The sequence below is a fragment of the Salmo salar genome, chromosome 06, assembly GCF_965601325.2.
Source record: "Salmo salar chromosome 06, fSalSal1, whole genome shotgun sequence".
NCBI classification, from domain to species: Eukaryota; Metazoa; Chordata; class Actinopteri; order Salmoniformes; family Salmonidae; genus Salmo; species Salmo salar.
In genome coordinates, this window is record NC_138296.1 from 64,516,781 (window position 1) to 64,533,574 (window position 16,794).

At 45.1% G+C, this 16,794-nt stretch overlaps 1 protein-coding gene across 18 annotated transcripts in view; it reads right to left on the reverse strand.

Annotated features, from left to right (window-relative positions):
* Nucleotides 1–440: 440 nt before the first annotated feature.
* Nucleotides 441–16,794, reverse strand: part of epb41l2 (erythrocyte membrane protein band 4.1-like 2) — a 99,376-nt gene continuing 83,022 nt past the window's right edge. For 4 of the 18 annotated variants that reach the window (XM_014205074.3, XM_014205072.3, XM_014205071.3 and 1 more), the window contains exons 13-23: nt 15,865–15,918; nt 15,699–15,731; nt 13,363–13,521; nt 11,768–11,959; nt 11,153–11,215; nt 10,186–10,833; nt 8,969–9,097; nt 8,792–8,890; nt 5,665–5,745; nt 4,747–4,862; nt 441–1,560 (exon numbers count right to left, since the gene is read on the reverse strand). In XM_014205074.3, the coding sequence (XP_014060549.3) occupies nt 4,755–4,862; nt 5,665–5,745; nt 8,792–8,890; nt 8,969–9,097; nt 10,186–10,833; nt 11,153–11,215; nt 11,768–11,959; nt 13,363–13,521; nt 15,699–15,731; nt 15,865–15,918 (1,566 nt within the window). In that variant the 3' untranslated portion in view covers nt 441–1,560; nt 4,747–4,754. Of the gene's footprint in view, nt 1,561–4,746; nt 4,863–5,664; nt 5,746–8,791; nt 8,891–8,968; nt 9,098–10,185; nt 10,834–11,152; nt 11,216–11,767; nt 11,960–13,362; nt 13,522–15,068; nt 15,132–15,698; nt 15,732–15,864; nt 15,919–16,794 lie in introns of all 18 variants that reach the window. The other 14 variants (XM_014205075.3, XM_014205078.3, XM_014205084.3 and 11 more) reach the window with 14 other exon arrangements.

Genomic DNA, 16,794 nt, shown 5'->3' on the forward strand with positions numbered 1-16,794 from the left:
AAAAGACTGAACATTGAATGCAACAACCATGTCTCTGTCACTAACAAATACAGTCATGGGTGGTAACTCTACAATTCATTCGAAAGGCAAGGCACTCTGGAAAATATGCAAATAAGCCTTTACAGTAAGAGGCGCTTTACAGTAGCCTTATTACTACGGTAAATCAAAAATACAGTACGGTAAAACTGTTCCTTTTTTTTTGGCTGCCAGTAAGTTACTGTCTAAACAACTTTTCTTTTTGTACAGTGCATATTTTCTAGTGTGTAGTGTCAGTAGATAGCTACATTGCAAAAAAAGTTATTAACTACTGAAAACACTAACTAGATTTTAATTTAGTTCAACTACCACCAAGCTACTGCAAAATATAGTTAAATTACTAGCTGAACTACATGTAGTTCACTACTCCCTAACACTGGTAAAAAGGAACCAAACTCATCCAATCAGAGAATAACAACATTTTATTTCAACAGTGTTACACAGAGGGTGGGGTGGCTGTGGGGGAGAAGGGGGAGACAACATTTTAAAGCTGCTAAAAATCTAAAGATTATTTGCTATACACTGGGCCCAAATAGCAAATTGACACCGTCATTGGGTTTAGTGAGGTTGGTCAGATTGCAGAGAGAGCTAAGGGCAGCCATCTTCTTTATCTACAGGTAAAAGATAAAAATAGTGGCAATTTTGTGTATTTCTTTTAGTTGTCAAAAAACCTCTGAAATATATTAAAAATATTTAAGAAGGGGCAAAAAAAAAAACACCTCAACATCTAAATCAGTTTACTGATGGACAAAAAAAGTTTAAAAGATAGCAAAAAATATATGTTTCTACAAATATATTTCTGATTAATGATGCCAGAAAGTTATGGAAAAGCAAGTTTCCAAGCTGCCTAAGTGTTTCATGATTTTTTTTATTTAAATTTTGTTGTGGTTTTTCTGAGGGAGATAGAGGAAAAGCACCTGCCCTTTAATGGAATGTTTTTGTTATGAATGCATAGAGAAGAACATGTGTTGGCACTGTAGTGCAATGTACAAAATGACACAGTGCTTCGTCCTTTGCTAGTCCCCTGGAAACTCACCCAATTAAATACAAATTTGCTGTTCTTCCTTTTTCCCAAAAACGGATAAACATTTTACTCTAAGACAACATGGAACAAGACCAGGCCCAAAGCTAATATACCCACTTAGTCTTAATACCTGTCCACCTGCAACTGCATGAATACAGGAAGATAGATATTGAAATGACTTTCTCATAACATTACCCGTCTGTACATACTAGGAATGTGAATACTACTCAACAATAAAAATGACAACTTGATAAATCCTGTCTGGTTCTAATAATGGCAGAATTTTTTCTTATTTTTGCAAAAGCACAAAACAATTTAAACACGCTACAAATGTTAGCTAAGTGGTTTTCTTCTGAGTGATAAAAAAGGAACATGTGCAATGAAACACAGGAGTTCAGCCTCGGGGTTGTCCGACAGTCTTCCCACCAGGTTGACTCTCGGTTTGGGAGATGACAGGAGCTTCTCAAACATCCAAGTATGAACTTCACAGGCTCTCAGCTCTGCGAAAGAGAAAGAATTGAAGGACTGAATATTCTATTCAACATGAAGGAGTGTTGAGTACCACCAACTGGAGTAATTTAACAGATAAGGTCCAACGTGTCTGGAGATTTAATCAAAATCACCTAAAATAACTTGGTATGGTAATGCAACTGCCTTGCACTGATTAACAGTGTATTATACAGTTGATCATATCTGCTATTTTTTGCCCTTCTAATTTAATTAGGAAGATTTAATCTGCTTCGGCGAAAGTGGCTGAATCGCCTTGAGCTAAAGAGCTAATACAGGAGAAATTGGATTCTCATTACATACTAGCTGAATGGGATTAAAAGACACCATGTCCCTAATGCAAAACCAAAACCAGGTAGTACTCCAGCGTCTGTTTCAAAGTCTTTTGATGAGCGAGGCATCTCTCACGTCCTGCCAGGTACAGTTCCTTCAGAAAGTATTCACACCCCTCCACTTTTTCCTCATTTTGTTGTGTTACAGCCTGGATTTAAAATTGATTCAATGTACTTTTTTTTGTCACCAGCCTACACACAATGTCAAAATGGAATTACGTTTTTTTTCTGAAATGTCTTGAGTCAATACGTATTCAACCCCTTTGTTATGGCAAGCTTAAATAGGTTCAAGAATAAAGATTTTCTTAGCATGTCACACAAGTTGGATGGACTCCCCCTGTGTGCAATAAGTGTTTAACATGATTTGTGAATGACTACCTCATCTCTGTACCCCACACATACAATTATCTGTAAAGACCATCAGTCGAGCAGTGAATTTAAAACACAGATTCAACCATAAAAACCAGGGAGGTTTTCCAATGCCTCACAAAGACGGGCACCATTTGGTAGAGGACAAAAAAAAATACAAAAAGCAGACGTGGAATATCCCTTTGAGCATGGTGACGTTATTAATTACACTTTGGATGGTGTATCAATACACCCAGTCACTATAAAGATACAGGCGACCTTCCTAACTCAGTTGTCGGAGAGGAAGGAAACCACTCAGGGATTTCACCATGAGGCCAATGGTGACTTTAAAACAGTTACAGAGTTTAATGGCTGTGATAGGAGAAACTGAGGATGGATCAACAACATTGTAGTTACTTCACAATAATAACCTAATTGACAGAGTGAAAAGAAGGAAGCCTGTACAGAATACAAATATTCCAAAACATGCATCCTGTTTGCAACAAGGCACTAAAGTAATACTGCAAAACATATGGCAAAGCAATTAACTTTTTGTCCTGAATACAAAGTGTTATGTTTAGGGCAAATCCAATAACACATTACTGAGTACCACTCCATATTTTCAAGCATAGTGGTGGCTGCATCATGTTATCGGTATGCTTGTGATCGTTAAGAACTGAGGAGTTTTTCCAGGCAAAAAAACCCCATATGGAATGGAGCTAAGCACAGGCAAAATCATACAGGAAAACCTGGTTCAGTCTGCTTTCCACCAGACACTGGGAGATGAATTCACCTTTCAGCAGGACAATAACCTAAAACATATGGCCAAATCTACACTGGAGTTGCTTATACCAAGAAGACAGTGTATGTTCCTGAGTGGCTGAGTTACAGTTTTCACTTAAATCTGCTTGAAAATTTATGGCAAGACCTGGAAATGGTTTTCTAGCAATGATCAACAACCGATTTGACATAGCTTGAAGAATTTTGAAAATAATAATGGGCAAATGTTGCACAATTCAAGTGTGCAAAGCTCTTAGAGACTTACTCAGAAAAACTCAGCTGTAATCGCTGCCAAAGGTAATTCTAAAATGTATTGACTCAGGGGTTGAATACTTTGGTTCAATCACGTTTTTTTTGTCCACTTTGACAGAGTATTTTGTGTAAATACTTTCCAAAAAAAATCTATTTTCATCCCAATTTGTAACACAAAGTCAAGGGGTGTGAATACTTTCTGAAGGCTCTGTAGGTAGACAAGACAAAAGCACTTGATGATCTGACAAGAACGACCACAAAATTCTCACTGAAGGGTAAATACGCTGCTACACCAATCAAAGCGCCATTCTATTCTCAGCAGCCGCTGCAGTCATGCTTATTTCCCCCCAAATTCATAACTGGAGAGGATGACAGAACTAACAAGCGGGAAGGGTTGGCTCAGGCCGGAGGTCTATCGGGTCCTCCTCTGAAGTGGTGGAAATACATTTAGCACATTGTATTTCTGAAGTGCAGAGCAGGCTCTGCATGGAGATGGATTTTAAGCAATAGCTTAACTGTAATGTAAACAAGTTCCTGTGCATCGGACGACTGCCATGACGGTCTGAGCAAACCACCAATGGACATACCGCTAAATGGGCAGGGTGTAGGCAGAGCAATGAGTTGGTTGGACAGAGTAAAACCAAAGTAATCAAGGAATATTATCCACCAAGCACCCCTGAATCGACTATATTTAACAATTGTCTATGAGCCTCTGCCTTGCTGTGGGTACATTTGATCCTATTGTGCGAATCCATTTCTGGCTCCTATTTGATGGGCCCATAGATACTGATTTATGACTGAGGTGTATTCAAGACAATTCTCTGGGCTTGATCCAAGCTTCATGAGACTTCAATGGATTGGAATGGTTCCAACTCCAAGGGTTGACAAGGTCGAGTGACTGTTGAAAGAGCTATTGTGAAGGGCTTTCACGCTAGCAACCTACAGGGAATATTTGTTTTCTCTTCTCCTCCATTACACCAATGAATTACCATTGTCATTAATCTGCTCTTCCTATGTGTATGAGGGGTCATCTGTCTGGTGGAGAGTGTGCTTCCACAGTCTGCCAGTACTGTGCATGTTAGAATACAGATAGTAACGTCACGAGGTTAGTAAAGCCAGTGAAACAAAACATTTTGACCAGAAAAAGTGACACATCTGCAGATGTTTGGTTTGCTGACATTTTGTATGAACTTTATAATTCATCCAAAAGTAGCTCAGTCATAAGTGCAGACAGAGCAAACGGGGAGTTAAGAGAAAAGATGGAGAACTCAAAGAAAAAGACAAGGAGACAGTCAGTTCCACCCTGTGGGGGACTTATTTCCGGCTGATGCCTGTGATGTGCTGTTCGGTTTGGGCTAGAAGGGCCACTGTAGAATCCTAGCAGAGAGGGACTAACCTTTACCACTTAACCCTATAAACCCCCTAATCACCACACCCCTGGGCCTCCTGGTGGCTTCTGTTCCTTACCTGGCGCCTCAGTCCTCGCCCTCCTCTGCCAGCTCTGTCTCTTTGTGGACCACCACCCGAGTCACTGACATGTCAGGGTGCTGCTCTTTGGCTTCCTTTATAGCCTGGGCCAAGGCCTACCCGGGGTGGTAACATGCCACGGCAACAACACACCCAAAAGGAAAGGGAGACGATGGCATTAACGGAAATAAAGGAGAACAAAGGATCAGAAAACAAACAAACAAAATGGAGGCGCTATGGATACAGATGAGAAATGAGGCAGCGACAACAACAAAAAAACAGCAAAACATAAAATGAAGACAAAGGATGGGAGGGTGGGGGGAGGAATGGAAAGCATGGCTTGGATATCTGCCCATGCTTGTGCCTTTGGGGTTTGGGAAGAACTTCTACTGTGGAAACATATGTTGTTGTGAGTTCTTTAGGGACCGCTTTGTGTGGAGTGTATCGGTCTGCTGTACTCTTTGGTTTAATGACCAGATGAGCTCTCATACGGAGGTAAAAGACTCTTGCCACTTTAAATCAGAGAGCGAGGTCTTTTCACAGGGATCGATGCATCTCTTTCAGCTGAGACATTGATTGAAAACACTTAAGTCCTCTTCTTATTGCCATTTCTAGTCTAAAGGAGCAGACACCAGAGATACTGGGCCACCACATTGAATTCTCATTTTTGCTAAAATGGCCAATAATATATTCTCTTAGATACACCACTTAACTGAACATATTATGAGCGTTTGACCTCAGTCTGTAGTATGGTACATTCTCAAATCATATTTCCATAAGTATAAAATGTTGGAAACATTTTTGACAGATGTGTAATAAGCCGACATCCTCCATTCAGTAATACAAGCTGTTGTGGTGTACTGTGTAATTGGTCCCACCAGAGGACCTGTCTGATTGGTGTGACTGACTGACGCTCACCTGATCGTGGTCGATGTCCGAGTCTCCGGTGATGACAATGCGCTTCTCGATCCTGGTTTCTGAGAGACCGCCTTTTAATGTCTGCAAACAGCCAGATGTTCAGGATAAGTGCACAGACATACTGTACGAGTAAAACAACAAATCCTTCAGGCCCCGGTTTCCCAAAAGCATCTTAAAGCTCAGTTCATCGTTAGAACCATTGTAGGAGCATCGTTAAATCTCAGAACTGTTCCCCAAAACTATCGTTACTAAAGTTGCACTTGAAAATGCTTGTTATTTACCGACTGCGTCAAACCAGAACAGCTAAGTGCCTTGTTAAATGCTTTTTTTGCCCTTCTGCGCCACTTTATACATAGATCTCTTCTAAACATTCTCTCTCTCTCTCTCTCTCTCTCTGTGTGTGTGTGTGTGTGTGACCGCTGATAACTTCAGAACGAAGTTAACTACAAATACAAAGTTGCCAAAGTCTTTGCAATTGTTACAAACAAGCAAAGGGTAAAAATGCTTCAAATTAAAACGGAGATGACTGCATTAAAATATATATACAGTATAGGCTACATAAGGCCTATATCAAGGCAAAGGGTGGCTACTTTGAAGAATCTAAAATATATTTGGATTTGTTTAACCCTTTTTTGGTTATTACATGATTACATATGTGTTATTTCATAGTTATGTCTTCACTAATATTCTACAATGTAGAAAAAACTAAAAAACAAGAATACCCTTGAATGAGTAGGTGTCCAAACTTTTGACTGGTACTGTATTTCAATAATATTGAAAAACATTTAATGTTCAATCAATTGAGTTCTATTTAGCTAATTGTAGGCTACTTTCTGTAATTTTTCTCAATTTCATGATGTGTAGGCCTAACATGCACAATTATATGGCCAATATTCGATTTAGTGCAGAGGATAGCCTAAGCATTAGAATAAGCTGCCTCAATATACACTGCTCAAAAAAATAAAGGAAACACTTAAACAACACAATGTAACTCCAAGTCAATCACACTTCTGTGAAATCAAACTGTCCACTTTGGAAGCAACACTGATTGACAATAAATTTCACATGCTGTTGTGCAAATGGAATAGACAACAGGTGGAAATTATAGGCAATTAGCAAGACACCCCCAATAAAGGAGTGGTTCTGCAGGTGGTGACGACAGACCACTTCTCAGTTCCTATGCTTCCTGGCTGATGTTTTGGTCACTTTTGAATGCTGGCGGTGCTTTCACTCTAGTGGTAGCATGAGACGGAGTCTACAACCCACACAAGTGGCTCAGGTAGTGCAGCTCATTCAGGATGGCACATCAATGCGAGCTGTGGCAAGAAGGTTTGCTGTGTCTGTCAGCGTAGTGTCCAGAGCATGGAGGCGCTACCAGGAGACAGGCCAGTACATCAGGAGACGTGGAGGAGGCCGTAGGAGGGCAACAACCCAGCAGCAGGACCGCTACCTCCGCCTTTGTGCAAGGAGGAGCAGGAGGAGCACTGCCAGAGCCCTGCAAAATGACCTCCAGCAGGCCACAAATGTGCATCTGTCTGCTCGAACGGTCAGAAACAGACTCCAGCCCAACACCGTGCAGGACGTTTGGCATTTGCCAGAGAACACCAAGATTGGCAAATTCGCCCCTGCGCCCTGTGCTCTTCACAGACGAAAGCAGGTTCACATTGAGCACGTGACAGACGTGACAGAGTCTGGAGACGCCGTGGAGAACGTTCTGCTGCCTGCAACATCCTCCAGCATGACCGGTTTGGCGGTGGGTCAGTCATGGTGTGGGGTGGCATTTCTTTGGGGGGGCCGCACAGCCCTCCATGTGCTCACCAGAGGTAGCCTGACTGCCATTAGGTACCGAGATGAGATCCTCAGACCCCTTGTGAGACCATATGCTGGTGCGGTTGGCCCTGGGTTCCTCCTAATGCAAGACAATGCTAGACCTCATGTGGCTGGAGTGTGTCAGCAGTTCCTGCAAGAGGAAGGCATTGATGCTATGGACTGGCCCGCCCGTTCCCCAGACCTGAATCCAATTGAGCACATCTGGGACATCATGTCTCGCTCCATCCACCAACGCCACGTTGCACCACAGACTGTCCAGGAGTTGGCAGATGCTTTAGTCCAGGTCTGGGAGGAGATCCCTCAGGAGACCATCCGCCACCTCATCAGGAGCATGCCCAGACGTTGTAGGGAGGTCATACAGGCACGTGGAGGCCACACACACTACTGAGCCTCATTTTGACTTGTTTTAAAGACATTACATCAAAGTTGGATCAGCCTGTAGTGTGGTTTTCCACTTTAATTTTGAGTGTGACTCCAAATCCAGACCTCCATGGGTTGATAAATTGGATTTCCATTGATTATTTTTGTGTGATTTTGTTGTCAGCACATTCAACTATGTAAAGATCTAGGATGTGTTATTTTAGTGTTCCCTTTAATTTTTTGAGCAGTATATATCTCTCTAAGAGCTGAACCGTCATCAGTATTGTGAAATAATTATAATGTTAAGGTAAGACTTGAATAGGCAGCAAGGTAGCCTAGCGATTAAGGGCGTTGGGCAAGTAACTGAAAGGTTGCTGGTTCGAAACCCCGAGCTGACTAGGTAAACATTTGTCGATATGCCCTTATGTAAGGCACTTAACGCTTGCATAAGGGCACATCGGAGTAGAGGAAAATCAGAATTCTTCAGCAGTCAGCTAGCAACACTGTCCACTGATGTTTGGGGTCTGTTGAAGCCAGGTGCGGCACACAAACTTGGCCTGGGGTTTGGCATCTATGAGTCTGCACCAAGTCACAACAGAGGAATTCTGCCTAGGCTGGGTAGGTGCCAGTCACAGCCCCAAGCATCAACACAGACTACAGAGCAGGCTGCTCTACATTTGCACACAGATTACACAGAATAATGCTGCCAGATGGGAATCCAATCCTCCCTGCCACAGAGTCCACAGTCTACATACCATGGCGTTTACACAATAGACCAGGGAGAGCTGGGCTGTTACCTTGGTGATGGATGTGGCTTTGAGGTTACCATGACAAAGTGTGCGGTTGCCACGGCGAAGCGTGCGGCTGCCACGGCGAAGCGTGCGGCTGCGCGGTTACCACGGTGACGCGTGGGGTCACTGTGGTGACGTGTAGTTACCTTGGTGATGTGTGTGGTGGTGGTGGTGCACAGTGACTCCGAGGTAATGGTTTGGGCCGTCATGAGAACGCCTGGTTCGCCGTCTCCGCTGCCGTCCAGCTGGAGAACACACACGGAGCCAGTTAGAGCGTCATATCACCCGTCTGAACACTAGCCGTTTAGTGGTAGCGGGCCTACCTGTGCAGCCTCGTACGTGATGGTCTTTGTCTCGGTGTGCACGATGGGAACCTCCTTAGTGGCAATCTCGGTCTTCTGGGCCGCAAACGTGTCTGAGATGGTCACCATCTCGGTCTTCACCACGGGTGGCTGGGGGGGGTAGGGGGAGAGAGAGTCACGACAGAGACACACACTTCACATATACCAAGGGCAAAGGCAAACACAGCACAACCTCTAAAGAAGTAGGAACAGAACTCATGCACGGGCTGCAAATGAACGTTACAAAAATGCACAGAACTATAAACGACAATGTCTTTGGCGTAACCATGCAACCAAGCGCATGCAAGCGAAGTTACCAACTGAAAATGCAAAATGAAGCAAACGAAGCAAATCATAGAGGTTTTTGGAACTCCGATGTAACGGTACAATGCATTTTTGCTTTGATCTTTGCCACAGGCGACCAACAGCACAACACGATACAGACATGCATTGACTTTCCCACAAATGAACGGCGTGACATTTAAGTAAGTGGTTGGGAGGACGAGTCCTTGAAGACCGTCACGGCAGAGACAAAACCCAATTAATGCCAGTGACTCATCTCAACCAAGAACTTAACCAAATAAAGACCCAATACAGGGAAGGGGATACACTTCACATGCTGTAACACACACAATTCTCAGCGCCATCTCTGCCAGTGCGTTCACAAACACAGGGACCAGGGCCGACACACACATGTATAGTGTATATGTATGTATACGTGCTCACAGTATGTATAATGTAAAGTAAAAACAAAACACCAACAGAAACGTGGTGGACTGAGAGGTGGCGATGATTACAGTGAAGTAGTCTGGGGGACAGATCCACAGTAGAGTAGGGCAGAGCTTTGGCACAGATGCACAACGGAAGGTGCTGCTTGGGAGATGTTAGCCATTACTTCTTACGATTATCACTTATCATTTAACTTCCTTTAGCGAAAATTAGCCCAAGCGACCGCTGTGCAGGTGAAAGGCCTTCAGCCTTCCGTTGCTGTGGCGCTCAGGTGCTGAGCGACAGAAGCACGGACAGACAGCGTAGAGAAGCAGCAGGCAGGTACAATATGAAGGTAGGTAGGTAGCTAGGTATGTAGTAGGTAGGTGGGTGGTGGTGGTGGTCAGAAGTGCGTAGTATGCAGCAGTAGGCTAGGCGACGGGCCGTGCTCTGCACTACGCAGGTCTGGGAGACGGCAGCCATTCATTTACCTCAGAGCAACACATAACCTGGGGGAGGCGCTCTGTCTCGGAGTGAGACGCGTCCCCGTTGACTCTGGGCTCCTCCTCCTCCTCCTCCTCCTCTTCCAGGGGAACGGGGCCGGGATGGCCCTCAGGGGACTCGGCGTGCCCGTTAGGGGCCTCGTCAGGGGTAACCAGGATGTCCTCGGGGCTCTCCTCCGCCACAGGGGCTAGTTGTGGTTCTGTCGCCGAGGTTTCTTCCACTACTGCAGGGACAGGCTGGGCCTTTACCTCGACCACTGGCTTTGGGAGTGGTTCTGCAACTGGCTCTTCATTGACTTGCTGTTCCTCCTCTTCTTCTTCCTCGGGCTCTTCTTTGATCTGGTCCACTGAGGCGCTGACGGTGACTTGCGGATGGTACTCCCCCGCCTCCTCCTCCTCCTCCTCCTCCTCACTGTCCGAGGACACGCTCACAGGCCTCTTCTGCTCCTCCTTAACTTCCTCCTTGGGCTTCTCGACCTCAGTCTCCACGGCGACGGGGGTGATCACCTCAGGGGTGGTGACGGTGACGGAGCCTTTGGGGGCCACCCTGATCTCCTCGACGACTACCGTCTCTTCTATCTCAACCTCTGCTGCCTGCCATGCCGCCTCGCCGGATTTCTGTTTATCATCTGCGCTCTACACCAGAGAACAAAAACAACAAACGGGATGGAGAGAGAACAACAAAGACGTAAAAGATGACCACACAACCCAACAAAGAACAACGACACCACCAACTGAAAAAAAAAAGGCAACGCAATGAATATAAGGACGGATGGAAATGGCAACAGATGGAGAACGAGCAGCATAACAGCAACCAGAAAAAGGAGAGAGAAATAGAGAGATGGATGGCTGGAAGAAGAGATGGCTGAAATGAAAAAGGAGAGATGAGCTGGAAGTTAAGTATATGTGTGGGGGGAGATGGAGGAGGGGCGGTGTTAGATGGGGGGGACACCACCTTGGCGACCGTGTCCACCGTGAGGTCAGGGAGAGGCTCCTGGGTTCTGGATGGGGGGCATCTCTGTGGAACGTAAAGGCAACCAACAGGCAGCGGTCACTCGCACACATCAGCATGACATCAGGAATCACTACGGTTACCATAGCACTGTACAGGTTCTCCGGGTTAGGAGAAAGAGACTGTCTCTCTCTCTGACATGCACAAAACATAACCACCTCACTACCCATCTGTAGGAAGGGAACCTTTAACAGTTCTATAGCATATAAACACATTTAGTAACACTCTCCGCTCAAATGAGACAGAACACAAGCATTCAAAGAAAGAAATGGCAATTGACAGAAGCGTATGAAATGACAAGAAAATATTCATGCCAAAGTTTATGGCCAGCCTTGTTTGCTCTATATCTCTTACAGCGTGTGTGTAAAATGAGTAAGTCATCTGCAAATACTCTATTTGCATTATATTGTGCACTGCCAAGCCAACACAACTAGTCACCATAATAGGTGATACTACTTTGATTGTGTGTGGTAGTCTGGACTGGTCATGAACTTGGTGTGGCAAGAGTTAGAGAGATGCACCATGGGACAATACATTAGTTGTCGCATGGGTAGCGACCTGATGTTTTCTTGGTTTTGATTCATCTGTACTGAGCACCTCGGTAGTGAGTAGAGCTGAGGCCAGAGGGACAGATGCAGTGACTACAGCACCCTCTGCTGCTCGCCTAGTGGTAGTGCAGCCGGGATCAACCAGACCAGACTCGCAGGCAAATTTACTGAATAAAATGGAGGTCATTTCCTCTTCCAAGCTCTACACAGGTTAGAGAACGACAAAGCAAAGATGTCAGAGTTAAGAGGAAGGACAGACATTACTGGAGAGAAGAGAAGAAAAGTCGTCACTTTCACAAGCTAGTCTACACACACACACAGTGCAACGCAACAGAAGATATAGAAGTGCCCTTAAAACTATACAGTGGCTGAGTGATGGAGCAGAGTGATTGAGTGCAGTTTGGAGACGGGGATGGTGGAGGTGTGCGTTCTAGGAATGAGGCAGCACTTGTCGGTAACACAGACAACACACACACTTTGTTTATCAGAGGTCCAGGACCAGACCCAAGCCTGTGTGTGAACACTATCACCTGCTTGTCGGGTGTAGAGAGAGTGACTAGAGTGACCAGTGAGAGGCAGGCATGCAGTACACCACTCAACACAGCCAAACACAGGTCTGAAACACAGGGTGGGAAAATCACAAGAGGAGCCACTTGAAGTAGGAACTCAAAAGTCAGGCTCGTCCAGCTGAAAGGAGGAGGAGCAGTTACACCGACGCACAAGTGCACGTGAAAGACAGTAAGCACAGAGTTGTGAAATTCAGCAGTGAAATTTGCAGCTCAAAGAAAGAAAAGCACACTTTGGACAGCCCTGGGAAAGTCACAATAACAGTGGGCAAATAAAACCGCTTACTCTGTGCATCATCAAACATAATAGGCAGGGCAAAACTTGAGGAGCGCAGAAAAACACAAGAGCTGAAGAACATTGGGTGGTGCAGTCTGACATAACGTGCATCTACGGCTCAGGACAGAAATACAAGAGATCAGAGTGCTTAAGATGTGGACAGTCAGCCAGAGAACTAATCCGATCGGAGGCTGACCGTTCACAACAGCAACAGTAACGAGATAAACTCAGCCAGCCATTGGCTGAGGGAGAAGAGGAGCTGGCTCAGCCATAGGCTGACAAAAGAAGAATGGCATTTACAGGGAGATAGAGGAGCCCACAGAGGCCCGCGTGTGACAGTTGGGATTATGGGTAATATCATTAAATCCATTTATCAGTCAGAGGGAGGTGAGGGAGAGAGGGAGAGAGACCGAGAGCAAGAGAGAGAGAGCAGTGTAGTCTTGTGACGTGTAGAGGACTGACAGGTGGTGTTCTTAGAGAGTGGTCTACCCATCTGTTCGGGATAGCAGCGGGGGGGATTGCTGAGTTAGTGGAAGGGAGGGAGGGAGGGCGGAGGAGTAATGGTGTTGCTTCTACATCCCAACTGTCACATCATAATACAACATCAAGAGAGCCAGAACCAGGGGAAGGAGGGTGGAGCCAGGGCCTCCCGGCAGGCTAGAGACAGTTCAGAGAGAGTTGGAGACAGGGAGGAGAGTAGAGGACATGCAGGCAGGCTGGCGGGACAGGAGGACTGACGGTAGGACACGGCTGGACACGTACCCCTTGGGCCTGCAGACGCAGGCTGGTAGCCGGGCTGGCTGTGAGGCGCTTTTCCCACTGACTGGGACGCGGCTCAGGGGTGGCCTCCATAAAACTGCGCTTTAACTCGCTAATGCTAGCCTGATGTTTCAAAACATCCTCCTGAGTCTTATCCAGGTCCTAGTGGTGCCAGGAGGACGCCACACATAGCCATGGTGGGGGTTGAGGAGAGGGGACAACATGGGGGGGGGGACAACAACAACGGACAACAGCTACATTAGTCTGGAAACCATGACAGTAACAGGATGGACGCCAAGCCTCACTGACTGCCCGTGTACGGCTAGTTTTAGTGTGTGTATGGGTGTACCATTTGTGACCGCATTCAGAATTATAGGCGTTTGTCGCTGTTTCCTACCTCACAGTTTGCGCAAATAAATAAATAAAATACATCATTTTTGAACATGTGAACTTTCATATGGCTTTATTACAAACATGTATGGGATCCGTAAATATTAATACAAATATTACAATTATGAGCCTAGTTTGGCCAAGGAGACCTAGCTCCAAGTAATGAGGGCATTTCCTTATCAGCCACCAGGAGGCGCTATCACTCCACAGAATGTACAGGCTGGTAGTGGCACCGTTTCTTCACTGTATTTAGTGAGACTAAGAAATAATGCCCACACGCTGTCCCAATCGTGACCTCACTAACGGATAACTTTCTCCAATTAAAAGCACTACGACTTCCACTCATATGAGCCCCTTTTAGAGAATTGGAGGATGTAGAAAACATCCACACTGATCAAAGGTTGTGATGAGAGAGAGGCATCAGTGAGGTGAGGCTTTGGCAAGAGTTTAACCCTTTAGTTCAGTAGTAGCCTACAACGTGAACGACAAAAACATGGAACTGCCAATGGAACCCAATCAGAGGGACCAATTCTCCCTTTGACACTGTCGAACAAGGGTTTAGCTTTAAATGCGTCTCCTCGTCACATTTCGACAGGTGAGAAATTATACATGGCATAAGGCACATGCTGTTGCCATGGTGATAAGTGACAGAGTGTGGCTTCACTTGAAAAACATTTACATATATTTTTTTTTTTATTTCATTTCCATTCAACATACTCCAGAAGGTTTGAAACGCTGTTCTCATTATCTACACTTCACGAGTCTATTCCAGGTAATTTCTCCTATCGTGACCTCGGTAAGGGAAGGTCATAATAAAAGTGTTGTTTGTTTACGTTTAATAGCGTAAAAAGACATTCTAGTAATTACATGGTATAAGGCATCATGGCAGTTCCACGTTTTGGGGACAGGTTTAGTTTGTTATTTGTACCATTACAAATTCAAAACTCAAATCAAGCCAACCAAAGCAGGAAAATCCCTAAATGGGTTAGGGAAACAATATTAGTCGGATATCACCGGAAAATACTAAATAATATGCTCACAAAAGAAATACAAAAATCGACTCAATAGTAGGCTGGTAATCAGCGGCCACCCTCACCCCATTAAACACCAAACCCTGTTGGGTCAGACATGCACCCAATCCCCATCCCTGTCCCACATGCAGAATCATGCACTGGTGTTCAAACACACAATCACAAACACAGAGCCTGAGAGTGAGAGGTAGACTGGAGTAGTCAGCCTGGGACAGGAGCCAAGAGGACACAGGCTTGGGCGTTGATTCCCTTTGGTTAGGCGCCAATAGTCATCATAGTCATACCAACCTCCAACATTAAATTGCTATGTCTGACATATATATTTTCCCCCTGCACTCTCAACTTTCCGCTCTGTGGAATCAAAAAAATGAAGACATGAGGCATTTGTGTAAAAATAAAAATGAGGAAATAAGATGCAGCCAGAGGTGAGAACCTGTGCAGTCAGGACAGTTCCAGTACAGAGCGGAGGCTGTGGAGAGGGGGCCACAAGCACACTGGACGTCCAGTAGTGGTCAGGGCAGACCAGAATGGACCCTCTCCAAACCACACTTCACCTTAGCTGTGTAGTGATCAACTCTAATACTAAAATATGGACATAGAGAACACTTAGTCCTCACAATGTGGAGCTCATTTGGGTGTTAACCCTTAGAATGCTGCAGCTAAGGCAAGCCAATCCTGAACAATGTCCTAAACTGTATTATGTGCAGCTTTGGTGGCGCGTGGTTGGACAGCAGTGTGTTGTACTCCTTTTTCCCCCTGGAAATAAAACACACCGAATACATCCCAGATCACAACAACAAAGCATACATTCCTGCAGCAAAAGTCAAACCCAGGCTGCAAAATGAGGCGCAGAGAGGATGTGGAAAACCCCAGCTGATTTACAGACAAATACACCATCAAACAACCAATCAAATCAACCTGTTGGGAGGAGTCTGGCTCATCTCCTTTCATCTATGAGTGCCAAGGAGAAAAGGACATGTTAGTTTGACACCTGCACTGCCCATATCTCTCTGTATAAATGGTATTATAGATCATCTTTAAAAGGTGCAGTACGACGGCAAAGATGGCCGCCGCCCTCACAGACCTCAGTGCCCTCAGTAGGTGTGGCCGCTGCCCCTTCGCTAGGCTCCTCCTCTACCTGCATGTAGTGGGAATGGTTTTTGTTGGGAGAAAGAGAAGGTGAAATGGATGATGGGAAAGGCTGATTCCCAGCAGCACCACATAACGGTGCGATGTCATGTGACTGAGGGAGGAGCAGCCAGGCTCCGCCCACATGAGAGTAAGGCATGAATGAGACAGGTGGGGGGGGGGGGGGGGGGGGATGCACATGCTGGCCTTGGCCGGGATACTGGGCGGCGGTCTGGTCTCGTTTCTGTGTAGAGCTGATTTTACGTTTTTTTTTGTTGTGTATTTTCTACCTTGTGTTTTTTTTTTACTGTTTTCCAAAAATTGTGAGAAACTCTGGAATATTAAATGGCGACTAATAACACTGAACAGGACAGGGGCAGGGAGTGAAACACTGCAATAACGTCCTTATAGGCCAAAAGTAGCTTGATAACAGACATATACTGAACATATCACACATCTAGCGGTTTATCAACATTTCCAGCCAAACGTACGATGACAGGAATTTATCATTTTACAACACTAAAAAGTTGTACAAGGTATCCTTGTCCTCTTATTCATTTAACAAAAAGGATTCATGACAGAGCAGCCAATACTAGTACAATATGATTTCTAATTTAAGATCTCTGGAGATTGGCGAAAGATTACAATTCAATTTGGTCATTTTACACAGAAAATCAAAGGGTTTGGAGAAGGAAAACAAAGAGAGAAACATAACAGGGAGGGAGTGCAGAACACGGAGGCGAGGTAGTGACATGGTGCCACTTAAGGCCCCTACACACCCTACGCAAACAAAGTGACGGAGCGTCGTATACGATTCGTTCCAAAATTTGACACGCACAAAATAGTGTGTAGAAGTACGTAGAGAACGACGCGCCGTCGCTGCGTT